The 24,613-nt window shown below is 35.4% G+C and overlaps 2 protein-coding genes across 3 annotated transcripts in view; both read right to left on the bottom strand.

Annotated features, from left to right (window-relative positions):
- LOC138304688 (wnt inhibitory factor 1-like) overlaps positions 1-5,198 on the bottom strand; it is a 65,180-nt gene extending 59,982 nt beyond the window's left edge. Inside the window, exons 1-2 of one of the 2 annotated variants that reach the window (XM_069244893.1) lie at positions 3,995-5,198; positions 1,058-1,197 (exon numbers count right to left, since the gene is read on the bottom strand). In XM_069244893.1, the coding sequence (XP_069100994.1) occupies positions 1,058-1,197; positions 3,995-4,136 (282 nt within the window). In that variant the 5' untranslated portion in view covers positions 4,137-5,198. The remainder of the gene's footprint in view (positions 1-1,057; positions 1,198-3,994) is intronic. The other variant, XM_069244894.1, reaches the window with a different exon arrangement.
- Positions 5,199-12,427: 7,229 nt separating this feature from the next.
- Positions 12,428-24,613, bottom strand: part of LOC138304686 (protocadherin Fat 4-like) — a 43,570-nt gene continuing 31,384 nt past the window's right edge. The window contains exons 10-17 of the mRNA XM_069244891.1: positions 21,060-21,563; positions 19,078-20,288; positions 18,271-18,553; positions 17,546-17,694; positions 16,468-16,648; positions 15,989-16,062; positions 15,632-15,660; positions 12,428-15,129 (exon numbers count right to left, since the gene is read on the bottom strand). Coding sequence (XP_069100992.1) covers positions 15,067-15,129; positions 15,632-15,660; positions 15,989-16,062; positions 16,468-16,648; positions 17,546-17,694; positions 18,271-18,553; positions 19,078-20,288; positions 21,060-21,563 — 2,494 coding nt within the window. The 3' untranslated portion in view covers positions 12,428-15,066. The remainder of the gene's footprint in view (positions 15,130-15,631; positions 15,661-15,988; positions 16,063-16,467; positions 16,649-17,545; positions 17,695-18,270; positions 18,554-19,077; positions 20,289-21,059; positions 21,564-24,613) is intronic.

Raw genomic sequence — 24,613 nt, 5'->3', positions numbered from 1 at the left:
GCTCCTATCGTTAAGATTTTTAATCAGCTGACTATGAGACATCGGATTTCAAACAAGTTGGCTTTTTATATGATCTTAACCTCTGATCTCCGAAAATATACATACAATTGAATGAAAAGCCCGACCCCTTTGCTCGCTGGTGACACCCGTACCACACTGATGGGCTGGAGAGGTGGTCCTCTAAGTACAAACACAATTCTGGTGCCCACAAATATTTTGTAGGCCGCCCGTGATGACAAATTTGATTGGATTTATTGAATCTGAAAAATCTTAATCGCCTAGGGTATTGTTTGGGTGTACTTGGCCGTCAGGTTTACCGCTAACCCCGCTAAAGGTCCCCGTCACGCCGTGTTGATCCGTGGTATCACAAGCAACCGAGTCAGCCCAGTAGAAATGTGGGAGTCCGTTGAATTCAAACTCGTGCAGTAAATTGATTTTAAAATTCACTTTCCGCTTCATTTGTTTATTTTCATTTTTTATAAATGTCTTAACCTTGGGTTTGTGAATTTCAATATGGAACAAATTATAATGTTTTACTACTTTTTTCCTTCATGTTCACATTTTAAAATTTGTTTTAATTCACAGCTATTGTTATATTTATAGCGTTTTTGATATTAAGCAGTGATGACTTTAGTATCGCTTAATAGATAGCATACTCATAAAAAGCTGATCATGGTAATAAAAAATCAAAATCGTTAAACGATAGAAAGTTTTGATATCTGGACAATTTCACAATAAATACAAACATGGTAGGTAAGACTAATAAACTTTTCTGTAACTAGAAAATAAATAAGCTTTTTTCTGTTCTGTGACCATATATCTGTGCAAATTGTAATTTATATGAAATTACACAAAAAGTCAATCACTCCATGTCACATTATTAAAAACAATGTGGTGTCTCCCTTGTCAATGGTTACTTTGATGATAATGTTCCACTACATCAATAATAACATTGAAGCGTCCACCGTGTCAGAAGACAATGATGTACCTGCCTTGTAACTTCCTGAGTAAAACATAATGTTATTCACCTTTCTAAGGAAAACAATGTTACACTTACCGTATCTTCCCCTGCCTCCCATGTTAGGTTCACCGTATCCACCTCGGAGGGAATTGATTGGAGTCCCTTGTCTATCCCCGGGGTCCGCAGATAATGCGGAAATGTCCCGTCGCTCACAATATACACTTTCATCCGCAGACCTGCAAATAAAAAAAATGTAAATTTAAAGTAATTGGTATGTTAAAATGACCAATCTATATTTATCTGAATTATTGCAGATTTTCAATACAATACTCAATTACAAAAAAATAAAAGTGAAATATGTTCACATTATTATGGATATTATCTTTATTTTATTTATATATTGAAAGTTATTATGTTGATTTGAGCAGATGTTTTTCTTATCCGTTTGAATCTTAATGAATGAAAATGCATGTGGGGGCATCATTTTGTAATATATTACCTAAACGAATCGGAAAACATGTCACGAACCAAACGAAAAAAAACCATTTACAAATTTATGAAGTTATCACTGTATTCTTATGTTATATTTATATTTTTACACATCAATAAATAACATTAAATAGAGAAGACCGAATTGAGCTAGTGGTCCTATTTATCCGTTCAGAAATAAAGAACTCTCATCATTTACAGAATTATTATCATCATTCGGAACATTATTGATGGCAATTATAAAACTTGTCACGAGAGTTTTTAATACATTAACATAAACTTTTCCAGGTGTTCTTAGAGCTTATTCAACATTGACAATACAGTTAAATTCCTTAGCTATGAACCTTATTCACGGTGGTCCATTGTATCCACCCGCCATGAAATATGTTAAATGTTCTCACACGTCGATCAGAAAGCTTGTCACGTACCATAAGTGTAACAATGAAATAAACAGAAATCTATGAATTTTACACCAATTATACATTCTTATGTTTCATTTCTTAATATGAATTAAATCTCGTGTTAAATATTAAAAAGAAAGGTCACCAGAGCAAGGTGTAACTGTGACCCTATATGTATTAATGGCTTTTTAAAGCTTCTCATGAAAACTGGTCACGATATTTAAGGTTATAGAATGAATATATATAGTTTATAACATATCATTTCAATGTTTAATTCTTTTATCTACATTACATTTCGCTAAATGTCTAGGAAAATTGTCATAATTTATGTTATTTTATTGTTATCATTCTATTATTTTTTTACTAGTATACACATTTAATGTAAAGTTGAACAAAAACTTATATATGATATGCATAGAAATGTATTAAAATAATAGTTTTGTAACTATTGTATATTTATAATGGTATTACATACATTGTAACTGTATCTTGTAATTACGGAAGGTAACATGTAACGAGGTTTCCCTAAGCCAGACCAACATTGCTGTGGATCTCCTAGTCCTTAAGCACATCATTGTTGATCCCAAAGGCTTGGAACACATTATTGTGGATCTTCCAAGGCCAGACATATACTGTTGTGGATCCCCTGATACACTTTGTTGTGGATCTCCAAGGCCAGACACAAATTGTTGTGGGTCCCCAAGGCCAGATATACATTGTTGGGGATCTCCAAGGAAAGATATTTGGGATCAGTTACACCAAACGTGTTGACATGGGGTACGCATTTTTCACATACTTTTTAGTTAGAGTCGAAGAGAAAAGAAACCATCACAGTGAATTTAATGAGGTTTTATTTCTACTTAACTAAAAACAAAAGAAGTCTTGGCACGCTGGAAACTTAATTAAGTTTGAAAGTGTAACCGCGACGATAATAAGGCATAGTTTGGCACCTGTCGGCAACTTCTTTACTGTAATTGTGGTGAAGGTATAGTGTACACTAACATGCTGTGACTATTGGAACTAGACAAAAACAGTACTCATATTCTTTTCACCAGATAGAACCAACATGTGTAGTAAGGCTTTTTAGGGTATGGCACGCTTAAACGAAACAACTACAGTTGATATGTATCGAGAATGTTTGGAAACTATATAAATATTTATAGTTATTAACGCTAACATTTAAACCAAAACGACTTTTTATTATTAAGTAGAATAAATGTTTAGCTATGTTGGATATCTATAGAGTTACGTTAATGACATGCATCATGCTGTGAAGCGGTCGCCTGTTCCTTGTCAATGAGCGTTAAGCATTAATTACTGATCTGTACGGGCACCTGTTACTATGTCTGCTGTATGCAGATCTTCACCCTTTGTCGTGCAAATTTTGCAGATAGACTCAATAAAAAAGAAGACTATTTCTAATCATTACATTAAAAATATAAAAGGGTAACATACTTGTTATTGCCTAAATGTGTTTATTTAAATTACATGTATGTAAATGTAAGTTAAGTTGAGAGCTGGTTTCATTCGACGCGATTTGTAATTAACATTTGTTTCGCAATCGACTTCCATATGAATTTACGTTTGAGGATTGAATTATGTGTTCTTTTTCAATTAAAATCAAGCTCTAATATAACATCGACAGCATTTCGAAATTTACTTGTTGACGAATGTCCGTATGTATGTGAGAGAGAAGCTGACCCTGGTAGCTACAGTGGCTGAGTTGAGTGTAAAGTGGGAGAACCCCGAGACCTAATTCTACAACCCAGTATATGTAGACGATCTGTGATTAGGTGATAAAAAGCGCGATTCCACTGAAAATCTTCAACACTTGTAACTTTTATGACCGTTTATCTTCTTTCTCTATGGTTTGTGTAAAATTTATTTTAAAGATGAAACATCGTAACAGAAACTGGGAAAATAAAACAAGTCGTGTACATACTGGGAGTAGGAAATGCACACACGATAACAATGTGGTGCCGTCGGTTATTCCGCTGTGTGTTTTGCCCTACTCGAACCATGTGGTATAAATTTCGTGTGAAGTTTTTTAAGAGAGTAGTAGTTACTTTAAGTGGTGGTTGGGTAAAGGCTAAACCATTCAGTAAAAAAACTAAACAAACAATACTATTTAACCATTACTTACCTACTAGGTGCTCGACCTGGTTTTCATCCATCCAAAGTGAAAGTTTGCTTTTGGCTAGACAACTGGAAAGAAGCAACGGTGCAACGATGTAGGCGAGAATCTTGTAGATCATGGTTAGAGTGAGAAAGTCTCCGCGAGTCATTTAATTGTCTCTATGTTGTTACGTGGTCCGTCAAACGTGATAAAGAAGTGTGTAGTTTGTGGTAAGGTACCTACTGTGGTATAACCTGTGACAGGTCTCACTGCTGGAAATACATCCACAACTCCGACACAACCAGAATTCATGTTTTTAACCATTCGTCAAAACAAACCATTAGGTGATGTGAATGTTTCTCATATTTCGGAAATTGGAACAACTGATATAAAGGTTAGTATTCCCGTGTATCTCCCGTTGGTCTCTGCACAGGTCAGAACAAGCCACCATCACTGACCGACACTCGGCTGCATAAAAACCGATGATGTCCGGCTTGTCAGTTCCTCATCAAGCCCTTGGGTACGGCACGGCGAGGCCCGATATAGCTGTGATAAGCCTACAGTAAACACAGGTGATTAGGGTTAATACACTATAACACGGACAAGAGACCTACCGAGACTGGTGCTGAGGCTCCTAAACAAACCTCTCGCACATTCCCCTACCATCACAACTACCACCACCTCCTCCACCAAATCTACCAGCCCCGATTTGCAGTATTAAAATTGATATATTCATTAAAAGATAAAGCCCCAGTCCTCCAAAGTGGTAACAGAATATATGAGGATCGACTTATTCAGCACGCTGTTATGATGCTCTATCGTGGTGACTACACAAGCGTCCAGGCACAGAGGTACGTATTCCTACTGCTCACTCCGACAACTCCCTTAGGATCCAACCAGACTGCCATCTCTAAATAAACGAACCTTTTAATTTTCATCACAACTTACTCTAAATGGATTTTTCAACAAATGAAACTTGTCCTGATCCAACTGTTTGCACATTCTTTACACATATCAAGCGTGTTTGAAAATATGACGTTTTAACATGCGTGTGTGGAATGGTTATTGTAAACAGAAGAGATAGACCGCGTGTTGTAGACGCACGTCATTCATTTTATTGGTCTGTCCTCTCCCTCAGCTCCACCTCTCGCTGTACAAATATCACTTTTATGGCTTTCAATCTTACTTAAATGGATTAACATTCGTCAAACCGCGTGTATGAACATCCACTGCTCAGCGTCGTTCTAGTCGGAGAGCCAAGGCTGCAATGGAATCGTCTCACGCATGCTTAATCATGCATTATTTAAACAAGGGGTAGGTGTATTCACGAATCAGAGGCCAACAGATGACGATCCTCGAAATTTCACAAATTAACTCTGGTCGCTTGGAGATACGTTCGATTATTCCTCTGATCCAATGTAGACATTTCAAAGCTCCGGATTTGGATTTGTTTTTGTTTGCAAAACATCATTGTTGACTTTAAAATTGGTATGATTTTACAGGGTATTGGTAAACAGACCTTCAACACCTACGATACGGGCTATCATCGTGGACAGGTACTATCTACGGTATAACGGCGTACATAGGGAGGGGCCTACCATATTAACGTTATGTACCACAAGATCAGCTTTTACTGAGGCTTAATAACATAGGAACAGAGATTATAATGAAATGAAACAATATGAAGGGTATCTCAATTTCAGCATTTACACGAAGTTAGATTTTATATTAACATAGAATGTGAAGGTAGAAGTCAATATTAATGATAACTCGAGTTCAGGATTTTGGGCCTATGTTTATTGTGGAAAAAGACAATATCAAAATTATCTCAATTTGCAAAAATTATGGTAGTATGAAATAAGACATTTCAAGTAGATCATTTGTACGAAGCTTCCTATATTTGTAATAAAATAAAAATAATTAACGTAAGTAAGTTCAGCATTACCATAAAGAATAAAGAATAAATTACAAATTGTATATAATACAAAATAGGTTATGTTTAACCAATGAAGTATCATAGCCGTTGTACATGTAGTATGTGCACAATCTTTTGCATTAATAAAATAAATATGTTTAAATTAGACGTTATATGTAACTATGTTGCAATGGCAAAAACAAACAAAAAACAAATATAAGGTTATCTCCAATTCAGCGCTAGCATTACCATAAAGGTAAATGATAAATGATATAATATGAACCTTATCATAAAATGAATGATAACTAATACAATGTCAGCACATGTTAACATTAATGTGAGAGGTATGGTAGGCAGTGTACACTATCACGTCCTCACGTAGTGGACCCTTATCACGACAGTAGTAGTCTGTAGTAGGATATCGTCACACATCCGTCAGTGATATCACACAACTTTGTCTATAAACATTCACTTAAACACGTTTTATATTTAGTCTAACAAATTATCTCCTTACACATGCTTACAACACCAAAAGTATTCCCGATCAGACAGATATCTATGGCAGAAGATATAAATCCTTTCACTATCCAATGCATGTTACAACAGCAACAATCAGTATGATATTTAGGTAGAACACTAGTTTCACTTTAACGATTTTATATATAGTCACTGATCATATTTCTATATGCTCAGTCAACTGCTCAATATGTATTTTATTGAACATGAGAGACATAAAATCGAACATCAATATGATATTTATAATTAAAACTATCAACACAAACAATTATGAAAGATAATGATAATAATGTTTGATAGAAATATAAAGGAGATACTTAGTTCAACTTTTTTAAGAATTTGTACTTTTATGAAAATATCCCTTTCCTTCAACTTAAGCAAAACGAAATACTTGTAACTATTTCTTTTATTAACATACAAAATTATCTACACATTGAATTGATATGTATATTTCTGTGATTTGGCTTGTCTGTATCATTCCTGTACAACCCCAGTCTGCCCGTTGAGCCACTGAGCTCAGACGCTAAAACCATTATATTTTAATATCTGGGAGCGAACAAGTAATGAACACAACAGCTATTGACAGACATGTATGAAAAGGTTGCGTAAAGTGTTAAAACACCTGCCGTTTTGATAAGATGGTAAATCTGTGTAAGTTAATGCAGATTTTATATAGAAATAGCGAGTGTTGTGAGATATTGACGGCTGGAACATTATGGTAAATATTTGTATTGAATATATACGTGAATAGTTATAGAGTATATGATAATAATAGTTGCGAATAATGTCTTTATTTTCAAATATAAATGCGTTAATTTATCATCTAGAATTGTATGCGTAGATTATATAGTATAACGATTATATTAAATTAACAGTTTTCAGATAAAAAGATAATAATTTATCTGTTTAAATTATATACATATAACACTTAAACTTTCACTAGTACTTAAAGTCCATGTTCAAAGTATTAATTATTGTATAACAACAAAATAGGTCATTAGAGTGTTTTGAAGTCATTAACTAATAGGAATGTATCACCGAATTAATATACCTACCGCCTATCGTTTGATCTCTTCTAGTTGATACAGCAGGCATTTATTTCATAGTTTATTTTTAAAATCATTTATAGCTAGAAATTTATGCTATAAACACCCAAATTGACAATTAATTGTGATGGATGGTTTTAGATATTAATGTTTTCGACATTATGTTATTCTTTGTTAAGAAATGTATCGCGTTACATCGCAGGAAATGAATGAACTACAATAGATAATCCACATCATTCTGAATGACAGCTGCATTAACAATACACTTGTACATTTTATTTTTTAACAGAAAATTATATATACATTTTTAAAAATGCATTTCAGGCGATCCCAAAGTTAATATACTATATCAATAAAAATCGGTCAACTTTTGAAATAATATAAAAACCCTAGTCCCGATAGAGCACAGTGTAAACGTTATGTAAGTAATGTATTCATTTGAATGTCAAGGGAAATTGTTCCAAATCCTTGGCCATACAGTATCATGAGACTATAAAAAGAATTCGCAATCAATTATTGATAGAATATGATTCTACAGATGATCTGTACGTAGTATTTTAAGTCTGTAATCATATTAACCACTATCTATATCTGTGCTATTGATAAGAAAATATCAGTTAGGATCCAAACATTTGGTGTGTGTAAGTTTTGGTACTATCTGAAAACCTACAGCGCCGATCACAGTTTTAGATCTTAACTTAAACATTTATTCTTTGAGATGTGCTATCGGATTTCCAATCTTAATTTTACTTCAACATTGTTTTATTTGACGAAATACGAGACATCCACCGGTGTTTAAAATACAAAGAAAATATTCCCAACAATACCGACACGGCTAGAAGGCCTGAAACAACAAGTGTTATGAAGAGGATGATATCGGGCCAGAATCATGTTTAGAGCAGCAGAGGTATATTGATGCGCTCTGAGATTGCAGAGACAGGCATGTAAGTATACACTCTGTTAAGTCAAGTGGGATCCACAAAGGAAAGGCCGCGATAGGGAAAAAAATACACAAAGGCTTGTTTACGATTCATCGAGTGCTAAAACGGAGGAAAACATATATGGGTCATGGGAAGCGGTTGTAAGGTCAACTCCAGGACAATTTGAGTTGTTAAAAGATAAAATTAAACAATTCAGAATAGATAGATATTAATTGTCTGTTTCGTTAATCAAAATCATGCTTATGGCCAGTAACAAATCAATTAGGATATGGTGACGAGAGATTTCAGACTGCCAATGCAGAGCTTTGGTCAATATTTTTTTTAACAACATACACTTTATGGTCAATTAGATATTGTGACAAGTCACTGACACGACACAATCATATTCGTGTATATCGACTGCGTAATACCATTATCTTTAGCACAAAGCCATGTGTCATTCTTAGTTAAGCAAGTTATAAATTACAAATATGTGCAAATAAATCTTTTTCGTAATTGTTTTCAAAGACAAGCTGTGATATATTTTTACACTTAGTTAACGAAATGCTATATCGTAACAACGATAAGTGCGAATTTCATGTACCATAGATATGATATTTTTGTTCTTGTTCTATTGGATGGTTTAGCCTGGTGTTTTAGCCTACCATCCACTACACCAAGAGCTATCATGATTCCGTGTTCTACAAAGAGTCGCTGACCCAGTGTTTGGCCCCTTAATATGCTTCATCAACCAGAAAACAGCCATAAGCGACCGTGAATAGTATGCAATTTTCAGTCCGCACTCAGCAGGCCTGTTCGCGAGGGAAGAGTCTACCATTCGCCATATTACAATTGCAAACAGGTCTGTTTGTGTGTTAGTCTTGAATGGATTACATGGATATAAACAAAAATTGGAGTGTAAATCTGGGTCTGATTAGCTATTGTTTATAAGGTGTTTTGCCAACACCAAGTGCAGTTTGTTAAGTAGACGACTTTATCTTCACACGGCAGTACATTGATAAAGTAGTAACACTCACCACTACTGACTAAGGAGTCGACAGCCCAGTATGACGGCCACGACACACCAGCTGGTATCACACATGTATCGTCATAACACGGAATCATATACAAAGAACATACTAGGCACGAAAAATATTGCTTGCAGACCAAATATACAGGGGCTAAACTTCAAACTCTTTTAAAATAAATGAGTAACTTCCCAGTTAGTTCTCATTCTTTAATGTGTCCACATTTTTCATTACATTATGCCATGGCCTTGTATACTGCAATAAATGATAGTTTGATTAACCCCTAACTCACTAACCTGTAGCTATAACTTCATTAATCTGCTCCCTAAGATACAAGATTGAAGTTTCTCATGTTTTCTCCGATAACAAAAGGCTTAGTTTAACAACTGGTTAGTTCAACTACAGTAACACAGTTAAATATATCAACGGGAAATGCTGGGTGTTAAAAGACAAAATGTTTTGCTTGAGTTTTAAAGATTTAAGTCATATGAAGAGACGCCCTGTCTCTTTAAGATCCCGGCACAAGGCCATGCTTTATTTTTTTATTTTTGTTTTTGTTTTGCCAATTAGTAATTCTTTATGTTATTATTGCAGCTTAAACAATTGAAACTTTAAATTCCTTTATAAATGCCTTAACCTACGTTCATAGATTTGAAATCGATATGTAGGTATCATTTGTCATAAATATACATAATTATATTAAGAATGAGAAATTTGAATGAAACTATATTGAATTACTGAATACTGAGCCTCAAAACAAAACATAATGATAAATTCTACGAAATAATTTTCCGCCTCTTCTTAAAGAAATTCATGATATTGTGTAATCAAGCGGTGTAGTACAGACACAATCAGAATTCACTGAACTCATATGATACCTATGACAGAGAAATGCTGATATCACCTGCAGTTGAATTAAAGTCAATTGCGTCGTGTCATATAAACACAAAGACGAACATTTCCACGTTATAGATATAGTTGTAAATGTAAATGTGATAGCGTTCGGATACTTAACAGATATAGTGATAATATTTTATTTCATCAATACACAATGAAACAGTGGGACGTTACCTGAAAGACCAATAACCTAATGATCATGTGCGTTTCATAGGATCTAATCCCCGTATCATTTGTTGTGCATTGCTGTATGTTTTCAAAACTATGGTTGATGGATTAAGAGTTTGACTCATTGTTCTAGCTATCATTTAAAGATGCTCAACTCCTGACAAATAGTATGTTCTCACTATCAAAACAGGAGCAGACGATTTAGCATTTTTCTTCAGTTACAAAAGTTATTTACTTTAAATAATTTCTACCATTGAAAAGTTTGAGCTTCTAATTTACTTCAAATTAAAAATATAAAAAATAATTAATTGCATCCCGAAAAAATTCCATGGCACTATATCCTATATGGAATGAAGTACTGATTGCGCATGCACCAAAGGTAAACTAAATAATTGTATATTATTTTTTGTGTAAATTAGACATATATACACGATTAAACACCAATTATTGTTCAAATGATGAATATCATTTTTGCTCTATCAGCGATGGAGCATCTTTAAAGCATGTTTTTCTTGCTTTTGTTCCATGTTGAGACGATCCCATAATGGCTTTGTTTTAATTGACCATTTTTTGTCACTTGTAATGTAAACAATTTTATATTTAACAATATGTAACATTCTGTCTTACACATGTTATGCATTACCTTGTTGGTAAACAGTATTCATCTATATTCTGTTTCCTTCTAGTTGTATTATCGTTTGGTCGAATGGTTACTATATAAAATCTATTTAAAAGCAAGACACATTAAAACAAAATCATGACGAAGAGAATCAAGAATAGAATGAACAAAATATGTACATTAAAAATTAAAACAGGAAAGTGAGGGCGTGTTATAACAGAGAGATGGTTACTAGTATACGTAATGGTTTGTTTGTGATATTCACATTTTACTATATTTTGAGTGTTCCCAGTCTTTGCTATGTATAAGTTACGATCTATTTCATGGCGAGGCGGAGTTGCAATAGAAACATATGGTACTATTTTGGGTCTGAAACACATTTTTATTGAGATGAGTCTACCTTACGGGATGAGCAATCAACAGGTTTATGGCAATATGACGTTACGCAATGCATACCACGTATGGTGGTGCAGAGGTTGATGTGTAGTCACCATTCTATATTATATTGCCGGTTTGATGGTACATACCATACAGAACTTTATTGAATGTTAATTAACAAAGATTACCTTATTTATCAGCGTTTATACCACTTGTTTTGCAATAGCGTTATCAACGTGTCATGCGTAAATAATGTTTGAATTTCGTACTAAAATGAATGAAAGGGTGCGTGTTAACTTTATAGGGTAAAATCATTGAAAGTGATCGAACAAAAACAGATATTTAAATTGGAAAAACTGAACAGAAAGTCGTTTTCATGGAAAAAATGATATCCTAACAAATGCACATGAGAAAAATTGTTTTTGACAAAAATTTGATTAAAGTTTGATGTATCGATTTCTCAAATTCATTATTAGGGAAAATTATAATTCGTGACTGGATGCGCTGGATGGTAAGCGGGCTGTCGAGAACATAAATGATGTTTTAAGCTGATGGGTGCTGCACCTGACATGTCCACTAACACTGTTACAGTGGTAAACACCACAGGTGATGTCTCGTGTCCATGCAAGGACACGTTCCTGTATATGTTAATGTCTGTCACATTGAAGGGATCAGACGATAGTCTAGTCCGCCTCGATAGAAAGGCCCTTTAAAGAATGTGGATCAAAGAAAACGACATCAATGTATAGTGCATATAGCAAGTTGTTTAGTTTTTCCCATGTGTAGATCACGACAATGGAGAACACATGATTAGTATAGATAGAGTCATTCTTTTGATGATTACCATTTCGTCAACCTGACGACGTGAACAATATTCCGTTCAGGAAAACGGCTATCCGTATCAAATCAGTTCAAGGGTGGCACACGTATAATACACTGTACATTGATGAAAACAACACTTGAACGAAAAAACCCAAGGTCATACTCTTTAATGCTTTATTAGGTATTTACATCTCAGTAAAATCAGTTGACAAAATTACAAAGTCGTGTCGAAGTGGTAAGACAGTGTCCATTTATAACTCGTCGTCATTATACACACAATTAACGTAACAGATAAACAATCTGCATTCAATGTTGCGTATTGTGATAGTGTCTATCTATACACACCAATCAACGACAGAGAACAAATTATTTATTTATTATTATTTGTTTATTATGATTTTATAAGGATGCTGTACACAAAGTTATTATAGACCAGTCAAAACTGCAAATTATGATTTATTTGCACGTATATATATTAGCGCAATTAGCCGGTACAATACTGGATATATCCTTTTACATAATAGCGCTTTATATGAATTAGCTCTTCAAAGAAAAGAGTACAAAGTAGAATAAAACTACTATTAAAGTAAGTAAAGGACTCTGATTGGTTTGTATTTTAAATATTTAGTACATCTATGATTCAATTATAATGACTGATTTCTAATTTTGGGGTTGCAGTTGCCATAGTTACCATTAAAACGACTAAATTATTGAAATGATGAAATTTGGAAACTTTGGCCATGTTTGACTAGGAAACTATAGAGCGCAACTTTGAACAAACTTAATATTTACTGAAAATATGTATGCACTTCCAATACATGTTTAGGAGAAATATAAAGTGTTTTCAAGATTGCGCTCTATGATTTTCAAAACATAAATTTGTCAAAATTCCTACATTTTTATAATTAATTCATATTTTATGCAATATGAAGAACTATCATAAAATTAAATTAGTAGTATACGAAACTTGTCAAATACAATAATTTAAATACTTAATAACAATGCTGCAAATTTGACGGAATTGGGGTCCAAAAATTCCCCCAAACCGTATAGTTACATGTTACTGGTTGCTTTAGGCAGTCAAAGAATATAGATTCAGTGAGAAAAAAAAATTCCAAAGATACTAATAAGTAATTCATAACAAAACTCTGAAATTATAATTAATATTATAATTCTATTGTCAATTATGTTTTATTTAAAACAACGGCTTCCGTGGTGGCTATTTGTAATAAAAATGCCCTAAAATTTACTCGAACAGTCGCGTGAGAACTAAAAGTACCGTTCTGTTTATAACTTATGTACGAAAAGATACCTACAGGAAGTTGTATACAAAGGTTGTTCATTGGTGCGCAAATGTTTGTACCTCCAAATATCAAATTATGAAATTGAGCTATTTAATTCTCTGAATCCTCTTTGATGCTCATGATCGAGAACTTTGATAGAGGAAAGCTGTTGACACCAAGAAGTTAAAAGGATTATTAATGTAAAACGTCAGTAACGTAACATTTTAACACATGTATGTTGATTCACACTAAACACACGTTGCTAATGAATATTACGTTCATTCATGTCAACATATGCATAGAATATCCCACACTACGGAAAATGATATAATCTATGTACGTGCGTATGATAGTATTTTAGGAAGTCAGTGCCGCTATCTTCAGGGAAGGGATGAGCGGTGTAGTGGAAGCCAATGACCCCGTAACACTATCTCCCGTTGTTGACTAATAGATGCAGGCCAGTGATATCCTCCCGTAAACCAGGCGCACTGCTCAGATCACTATCACATGTAATTATATGTTTTCCAATCTTATCTCAATCAACGCTAGCCTATCGTTATAAGACAAGCCCGTGGAACTCGATACATGCCCGGTAGAACGGGTGATCACTCTTATGTTAAATCTGTCTTCATTAACATTAGGACGAACTCACACAAAAACCAAACTTAAGACTGACATTAATGTCACTATACCAAATGATTTGATGTTAATAGGAATATAAACACGACGTCATCAACGCTGCCAGTAGTTAGAATTTCCGTAACATCTACCAAGAGGAAAAATTATTTATAAAACTTTTTGCAAAATTCAAATATATATAAAACCCTGCACAAATAAGGTACAATTAACAATAAATGTTCTATAAATCGCGGAAAGAAATACAAGCCCCTCAAGAGAAGAGTAGGTTACCGCATGGTTAAAATACTTTTTGTGATCAGTGCATTTGTGATATTGTGATTTTTGGTATAGGGGGAACAGAGGACGCTTCCCCCTTCCGAGCTCATGGTACACACGTACTTTGCTGCTCGTCGTTTTAGAACAAAGTTTGTTAAATTTTTCTATCTCTTCTACATATATACTGTATAACTTTGCAATTTGGTTCTGTATAAAATTAGTGTTTTCTTGGTAACTAAGAACAAAATATAAATAACACATAACACCCCCATTATTGTTCCTAACAGCGTATGATTCTGAAATGAAAATTACAAAGCACGAAAGAAAGGAAACACAAATACAGTGTAGTTAATTTCATACATAAACATTGAGCTGATAATTAATCATTAAGGTACTCTAAGAGAATACTTTACAGTGTAATGTGCTGTTATTAAATGCATGCACAAAACTCCTATCATAATAACTTAGGAAAAGGAGTCACGTTTCGGAGAAACTGTTCCACATATAAGAAAGTTGAACGCACATGTTCGCTTTTCTAAATATATGATAATTATAAAATAAGTTTAAATGTAATGCTATCTTCCTTTCAAAATTTGATTATACATTAACTTTTTTACAAGTCCATGTGAGAATCCCAGTCGTTGATTTCTTCAAAACGTTTCGGTGGCTTAGGTATCTGTAGAATAAACAATTATGTTTTTTATTATTATAATCGAGATGTTAATGCACATCAAATATCGGTAGGGCTTCGCAGTTTTGAATACCATTACTATTAACACATAAACGGGATGGACAGCCATGAATATTTGGTTTGTTTATTTTTTTTACGTCCTATTAACAGCCAGGGTCATGTAAGGACGTGCCAGGTTTGTTGGTGGAGGAAAGCCGGAGTACCCGGAGAAAAACCACCGACCAGCGGTCAGTACCTGGCAACTGCCCCACATGGGATTCGAACCCGCATTCCAGAGGTGGAGGGCTTGTGGTAATATGTCGGGACATCTTAACCACTCGGCCACCGCGGATGGACAGCCATGAATATGGATTTGAAATTGGTAACATATACCATCTATATTGCAGACTATTCTTTACTATTCAAAATAACCACGAATATAACCCGTTGAAAATATCATTAGATAGTTATTAAGATATTAAAACACATTTTATTGTATGATACCTACCGATGACACCGCCGTGTTTCGTCCATGATCTGAAAATCAAGGTATAACTGTTTTTACCCTTGTATTGGTACGAGGTAAAAGGGAGGCAACTCGTACATTACTAAACAAATCAAAGGTTCGTTATAATCAAGTGCAGTTCAAAATATATTTTTTCGAAAACATTTATGTTTATGCAGCCACTATATTTTGTTATAAGTGAGATATAAAACGTCTCCAGCATTATGAATTCAAAAAGTGACCAAACGCGTGTTATACTCATACCTGTTTGGTTAATGTAGGCATATCATATTTATTCCAATATGTATATGTTTAATAGAACACCAGGTTTTAAAGTGTTAAATTTACAGAAATATTTACCTTTAGGATGCCTTTTAGTAAACGAAGTTTTGGAATTCTCGTGTATAGCAACTCGTTCATTTACATCTACCGAACTGAAAAAAAAATCCGATTAGTGGTATGAAAATAGTATTTTCATATGCAAATACAATAGTGCAGCATTATGGATATCAAAATGAATATGTTTTTAGATCAAATTAGTGACATTTTCAGTGTCATGAAAACCGGTTTGTTTTGTTAGAGAAATTGCAATAGTTTAAGGATCTTTATAGGAAAGAAATTGTAGCTCAACCATTTCGTTTTTTCGGAGGTACATTAACAGTAATATTTTCTGTTTTCAAGCGGAAATATCCCGATATGTTGCCGGGTCCTTGAAACGTTATGATCAGGTCTCGAGTAGTTATATTGAAAGTGTCCTAAATGCACCACCGTACATATGCTACTTTCGCTATATGATAATAAAATGCCATTTAATTTTTGATATTGTAATAACAGTTTACCTTTTTGATTTAATACACTTGACGACCTTGATAGAAGCTAATGTCACGCCCACGAACCCTACTATAACACAGGCAGTGATCACCCCAATACCTGTGTCCGTGCGTACCCAGGGGGTCGGATCATCGTCCCTGGGACTCTCACCTACCACCTTCCGGATGTGATAGGGCCGCCAAGATGTACCTGGATGGAAATCAATGTAAAATGAAATGCACACATGGTACGACTTAATTTAAATAAAAAGGAAGATACTTATTGAGTAATTCTCCATATAATTTGCATTTCAATTGTCGACCCCAGATTAGTTTTCATTTTTTTAAAGATTCACCTTAGATTTAACCTAGACTAGTGTGGTTAGTTTCGTCAGTGAACTTAAGCACCACCATCCATATTTGTAAATCCACGTATTTAAATTTTATATGATATAGGGTTTGGTTTTTACGTCGTGCATCGGTCTCGGCATTTTTTTTTTCACATTCATTAATGAAAATTGTTTGGAAATTTATGATGATCGGAAAACACCCTGTGTGAAACCTCAAACCACTTGCGTAAAACCTCAAGGCACCTCATGTACAACCATAAGTGACTTCATATCCAATCACAACTCAATTACTTAACCTTTGTAATGTAGTAGTATTCCTTGACACTGGTATCAAGTTTATTTCATTTATAAGAAAGCGTTAAAGCGATATCATTATAACTTTAAATTTTCAAATCGTACATTGCTAGTTCAAAAAATAGAGATAAGCCACTGATAATTATATAATTGCTATTTTTAATTTTTAAGCCACTTAGAACCATCCAACAAGATTGACATTATAAAGCTGAATGTGTTTCTTTTCTTTGGTTGCAAAGTTGCCAAACTGCTAACATGTGATATTACTACCTTTATGGGGAAAAAGAAACAAAATCTTCAACCATATAGAGTGATGAATGTTTAGATTCTTAAGAAGGTATACTGATTAGGTATAACGGTATACTACTGTCACTGTTACAGTATTTGGAATATCCGAATATCCAGATACCAATTTTTTATTATTTCATCACAACATTTAGACCATGGAGTACGATGATATATACCTGTTATTTTGTATGATGGCTTTCCTTTAGCGTCCATAGTTACATAGGACAATACGTCAGAGGCAGCGAGAAATTTCTTCTTCGAATATATGTTGATCATACGATTAGTTGTGTCATCCTGAAGTACGTAAATCTTGACAATAGTGAGACTGAAAATTACAAGGAAACGTTTGAACAAAACCTTAAGTTGCATATTTCAGAAACTGCAATAAGGTTTGAGAGAAATTTGGAATTATTTTGAAATATACAGACAAATGTCTGGCTTGTTGGCAAAACATTTTCTGAACACTACATACCATATTCGTATCTTCTGAGGAGATGACAGGTCTATAAACTTCAATTTAACTTGTAGGACAGAACCATGGAATGATATTTTCTCTTCTTACATCTTAACTAATGGTACTAATTATGCGTTTTCACCAATTCTATAAAAAAGCTTTGTACAACGTTTCTACATGTCGGAAGATTTTATTCAAGGATTAGCTTCAAGAGAGGTTTCATGTTATAGAGAAATAACAAAGAAAGTTACAATAGATTTATTTGTTTACAAGACTGCTTGTGTTATTGTTCAAGAAATGAACTATTAGTCAACAAATTTAATAAATCTCATAATATTGCATGTTTTTATGGTATCTTCTGAGAAACCTAGATGTTTTAGATTCAGCCAATCGGAGACGACGTTACAAACGGCAAGAGTAAAATATCAGGTGATCCTACATTCGTACCTGTTGGACTGTTCTATTAGACACCATCGCTTCACTATAGCTGTGGGGTATAAGGTACGAAACACGCCCGTCAATAGAGACATGAAGCAAACCTCCACGGACTCGAAGTAGGTTTTGGTGACGCCCAGATGGAAGGCGACAACAACAGCAGACGGGCTGTAGGTGTCGATACGTACTGTTGTCTTGGTTACTGCTTCACGCTCCGGAGAACCATTATCACGGGCATTAACAAATTGAATGTATCTTTTGTTGGGTGTGAGCTTCCGGGAAGAGCTGATGGTACCTACAGCAGACGAATGGACCTTATTTTAAATGTATTACAGGTTTTCGTTATCTGTAGAAAGTATGGAAGTTGTTCTACGAGATCAGAACCTTTGAACGACTACCTTTCCCACCGTCATTGTAGTATGATTGTGTGTGTCGTAATTGGTCTGGTTTAGCATATTGTTCTGTAGAAGTAAGGATTGTTATATAAATCGTACATGGTCAATTAGAAATAAATCGTTATCCCTAGAACATGTTCACTCATTTATCTGGAAACAAATCGCTGTATATAGTGTGTGATTATTTTTTACTGATGCTTACGTAAATAAAATATTCATCAAATGGCTTGAGCGCAAACTACATAAAGTGCATAATTATATTTAAGAAAACAAAGCAGTCCTAGATTTAATTGTACTTTTTCTGACAAATTAATACATTCATGAGTAAGATACATCTGACAAAGTTTGCCGTCGAGGAAAACATTTCTGTCATTATTACGAAGTATAATTCTTACAGACAATGTAAATGTACAGTGTCCCTCACCTGATGTAGTGTCTATTCTAAAGTCCTCACTAAAACTGTCGAAATAATAGGAGATCAGAGCGTTAGGACCGTCGTCAGCATCTGTAGCGGTCACCATGGCAACCACAGAGGAACAAGTATCGATATTAGGGACCTCCGCGTTATAGAATATCTGTCGGAACACAGGAGAGTTGTCGTTTACATCCTGCACGCTGACTGATACTTCTGTACTCCCAGTTCTTGGTGCTGCCCCGGCGTCTGTTGCGAGCACTGTTACAGTAAATAAGGACACTCTTTCGCGATCGACTGAGGCATTAACTACCAGAACTCCAGTCGTCCTGTTGATGTTTAAGTACTGTGTCTGTGTGGCCGTATCTATGGAGTAAGACAACAGTGCATTTACTCCTGTATCATTGTCACTGGCTGAAACTATCAGAACAGAAGTCCCGATTTGAGAATTTTCTTGGATACTTGCAAAATAATGTCGTTTTTCGAAAACGGGATTGTTATCGTTGAGATCTAACACGGTGATCGTAACGTTGGAATCAGTAAAACGTCTCGGTGAACCACCATCATAAACTCTACACCAAAGAACATAGGTGTCAACGCTTTCTCTATCAAGAATCTCAGTTGAAGTAATTAAGCTGGAGTAACTATTGATCATAAATGGATTTGAACCTCCAACCCAGTAGTTGACAATTTCATATGTCAATGCAGCATTTGTGCCAATGTCTTTGTCCGTAGCCCTAATGTAATCTGCGGGGAAACCGGGTACCATGTTTTCTTTAATGTTGAGCTGAAATGGTTGTGTTTTCCAGACTGGAAAGTTATCATTCACATCTCCTATGGTTACAGTGCATGTGACACTAGCCGTTCTTGATGGAGTTCCATTGTCAGAAACACGGATTATCATTCTGTACAAAGAATGTCTTTCCCTGTCCAAAGTGTCTGCCGTCTGTATGATACCTGACTTGGAGTCTATCCGGAAATCCGAGTCCATGTTTCCGGACACAATGACGTACGATAGATACTTATTCCTTCCTCTGTCCAGATCTGTAGCGTTTACCGAAAAGACTACGGTGTTGACGCCGGTGTCCTCGTCTATCGTAGTGTCGTACGTACCAGATATACTCGGGGCGTTGTCGTTCACGTCTACCAGTGATATAGTTACTGTGGACGTACCGGTTAGAGGGGTGGGACCTTTGTCTGTCGCCAGGATCACCATTTCGTAACTGTATTACAATGAAATTAATATATTGGTTTGAAGTTTGGCCTATATTGTTTACAGTATTGGAAACATAAATTAAACTTACAGACCGATATCTCGGTTGTTTTCCATAACACCTTATTAAAAGGACAATTTAAATTTGCATTAAATTATTGTTTACTATCCATTAGCAAAAATGAAAAAGAAAAACGTATAGAAAAATTGATCAAGTCATTGTTAACGATTTTGTTGTAAAACGTACGATCTACTTTCGTAAATTTCGGGATCCAAATAAATCGCGAAAGTATATCTTCGTGAATCAATATCTTCACCATCAATATTAAAAGGGATTTCCATACAATTTTCAATTGAGTGAATGTTAATTTCTATGAACTTATTTTGAAATGGAAATCGTGGAATGTTGTAGCCATGAAAGGACGTTGGTTTACAGTAGTATGTATAGCTGAAATTCTTTATTATATAGCTATACGAATTTATGTTTACACTGAATAGCACACACTAACATTATGGACACTTTCTGTCTGCTCAAAAATGATAGCAACTGCTCCAATTTGACCAGAACAGGTTTATTACTTTTATGAATCCAACTCTCAATGCACTCTGATTAAACTGTCCCTTTAGTTAGCGTAGTTAGGAAGACATGCTGGCTTTAGCAGATAAAGGAAAGCTGGTGTATAATGCAGATAATGTGCAGATCTTATAATCAATTTGTTGGCCTTACAATCATGTTATAAATCGTACCATTTTGTCATATAAACCTGGTCATGATATTTACCTGGAAGTAAGTTCCCTGTCCAGGCGTGAGTTGGTCCAGATGAGCCCGGATGTAGGATGTATAGTGAATGGAACACCGGAAGTGGTGCTGAACTCGAACACGTTGTTATTGTCAGTAGCGGAATCGGCGTCTGCAGCAGTGACGGTGATGACTGTGGTCCCGACAGGGGCTCCCTCAGTGATGACGGTGGTGAAGGTGGACGGTATAAACACGGGGGAGTTGTCATTAATGTCCTTCATTCTGACTCTTACCAAACACTGGGTCGTCAGGGAGGGCAAGGCGGCATCGGACGCTTGGATGATTAGGAAGGAAAAATTGTTTACCTCATAATCAATAATGGTTGATGTTGAAATCATACCGGAAACGGAATCGATACTGAAAAAGGATGCTCCGTCACCACCAGATATCCGGTAGGATACCCTTCCGTTAGCTCCAGCGTCTCGGTCTGCCGCAAACACTCTCAACACGGGCGTTCGTACAGGCTGATTTTCAAGGAAAGAAACCCTTCAATATATCAAGTTTACTGATCTTAAAAAAAGAAATCTTCAAAAAAAAAAACAAAAAAAAAGAAAAAAAAAAGAAGAAAAAAACTGTTTAAAGAACAAAAAGTCAATTATTTCAGAGAATACGATAACAACGTTTTGATGAGAACAAAGACTACCATTCTATTGCTTGTCTGTCTAAGTGGGGGCATCAGCCGTGTAAGAAATGGGTGCCAGAAATGTTCTCAACAATTTGGAGCCTATTTACCAATTTTCTCATTCACGTTTTTACAAGTTATACATTTTACATTGAATTTTCACTTGATGCAAAATTTAAAATCTTGTCTATAAACCCCATTTGATTTTACAGGTATTTGATATTTAACAAGGGCGAAATTAAATGAAGTGTTTGTAATTGTTGAAGCTAAAAGCTCACAATTCAAGTTAGGAAGTTCTAAACAAATTTATTAAAATTAATTATTAATTTCATTTTTTAATGACCACGCGTTGTAATTGGCTATCACTGCACCAGACGGCATACAGCGAAATTAATCTTCACTGCTAACTTACTACGCAGAATGCTGCATTTGATTGGTGTTGTAACCTCATCTTAAGCCATCGACATACATTTTCATATTTTATTATTATTTTTAAGAAATTTTGTTTTTTGTTGTTGTTAATTTTCATATTTTTAAGCTTTTGTATTGTTCGGAAACGCATTGGGCCTTAATGATTGATTTATATAATACAGATTTACGAGTATGTGGACAGAGTAAAGACGGGCGCTTCATTGACGTCGTTCACAGTGATTTATATAATACAGACTTACGAGTATGTGGACAGAGTAAAGACGGGCGCTTCATTGACGTCGTTCACAGTGATTTATATAATACAGACTTACGAGTATGTGGACAGAGTAAAGACGGGCGCTTCATTGACGTCGTTCACAGTGATTTATATAATACAGACTTACGAGTATGTGGACAGAGTAAAGACGGGCGCTTCATTGACGTCGTTTACAGTGATTTATTTAATACAGACTTACGAGTATGTGGACAGAGTAAAGACGGGCGCTTCATTGACGTCGTTCACAGTGATTTATATAATACAGACTTACGAGTATGTGGACAGAGTAAAGACGGGCACTTCATTGACGTCGTTCACAGTGATTTATATAAAACAGACTTACGAGTATGTGGACAGAGTAAAGACGGGCGCTTCATTGACGTCGTTCACAGTGATTTATATAATACAGACTTACGAGTATGTGGACAGAGTAAAGACGGGCGCTTCATTGACGTCGTTCACGTATTATATATACAATTACGAGTATGTGGACAGAGTAAAGACGGGCTCATTGACGTCGTTCACGTGATTATATAATACAGACTTACGAGTATGTGGACAGAGTAAAGACGGGCGCTTCATTGACGTCGTTCACAGTGATTTATATAATACAGACTTACGAGTATGTGGACAGAGTAAAGACGGGCGCTTCATTGACGTCGTTCACAGTGATTTATATAATACAGACTTACGAGTATGTGGACAGAGTAAAGACGGGCGCTTCATTGACGTCGTTCACAGTGATTTATATAATACAGACTTACGAGTATGTGGACAGAGTAAAGACGGGCGCTTCATTGACGTCGTTCACAGTGATTTATATAATACAGACTTACGAGTATGTGGACAGAGTAAAGACGGGCGCTTCATTGACGTCGTTCACAGTGATTTATATAATACAGACTTACGAGTATGTGGACAGAGTAAAGACGGGCGCTTCATTGACGTCGTTCACAGTGATTTATATAATACAGACTTACGAGTATGTGGACAGAGTAAAGACGGGCGCTTCATTGACGTCGTTCACAGTGATTTATATAATACAGACTTACGAGTATGTGGACAGAGTAAAGACGGGCGCTTCATTGACGTCGTTCACAGTGATTTATATAATACAGACTTACGAGTATGTGGACAGAGTAAAGACGGGCGCTTCATTGACGTCGTTCACAGTGATTTATATAATACAGACTTACGAGTATGTGGACAGAGTAAAGACGGGCGCTTCATTGACGTCGTTCACAGTGATTTATATAATACAGACTTACGAGTATGTGGACAGAGTAAAGACGGGCGCTTCATTGACGTCGTTCACAGTGGATTTATATAATACAGACTTACGAGTATGTGGACAGAGTAAAGACGGGCGCTTCATTGACGTCGTTCACAGTGATTTATATAATACAGACTTACGAGTATGTGGACAGAGTAAAGACGGGCGCTTCATTGACGTCGTTCACAGTGATTTATATAATACAGACTTACGAGTATGTGGACAGAGTAAAGACGGGCGCTTCATTGACGTCGTTCACAGTGATTTATATAATACAGACTTACGAGTATGTGGACAGAGTAAAGACGGGCGCTTCATTGACGTCGTTCACAGTGATTTATATAATACAGACTTACGAGTATGTGGACAGAGTAAAGACGGGCGCTTCATTGACGTCGTTCACAGTGATTTATATAATACAGACTTACGAGTATGTGGACAGAGTAAAGACGGGCGCTTCATTTGACGTCGTTCACAGTGATTTATATAATACAGACTTACGAGTATGTGGACAGAGTAAAGACGGGCGCTTCATTGACGTCGTTCACAGTGATTTATATAATACAGACTTACGAGTATGTGGACAGAGTAAAGACGGGCGCTTCATTGACGTCGTTCACAGTGATTTATATAATACAGACTTACGAGTATGTGGACAGAGTAAAGACGGGCGCTTCATTGACGTCGTTCACAGTGATTTATATAATACAGACTTACGAGTATGTGGACAGAGTAAAGACGGGCGCTTCATTGACGTCGTTCACAGTGATTTATATAAATACAGACTTACGAGTATGTGGACAGAGTAAAGACGGGCGCTTCATTGACGTCGTTCACAGTGATTTATATAATACAGACTTACGAGTATGTGGACAGAGTAAAGACGGGCGCTTCATTGACGTCGTTCACAGTGATTTATATAATACAGACTTACGAGTATGTGGACAGAGTAA

Source organism: Argopecten irradians, chromosome 12 (assembly GCF_041381155.1).
Source record: "Argopecten irradians isolate NY chromosome 12, Ai_NY, whole genome shotgun sequence".
In the NCBI taxonomy this organism is placed as follows: Eukaryota; Metazoa; Mollusca; class Bivalvia; order Pectinida; family Pectinidae; genus Argopecten; species Argopecten irradians.
The sequence above is the reverse complement of the archived record's forward strand: the minus strand, read 5'-3'. Positions and strand labels throughout refer to the sequence as shown.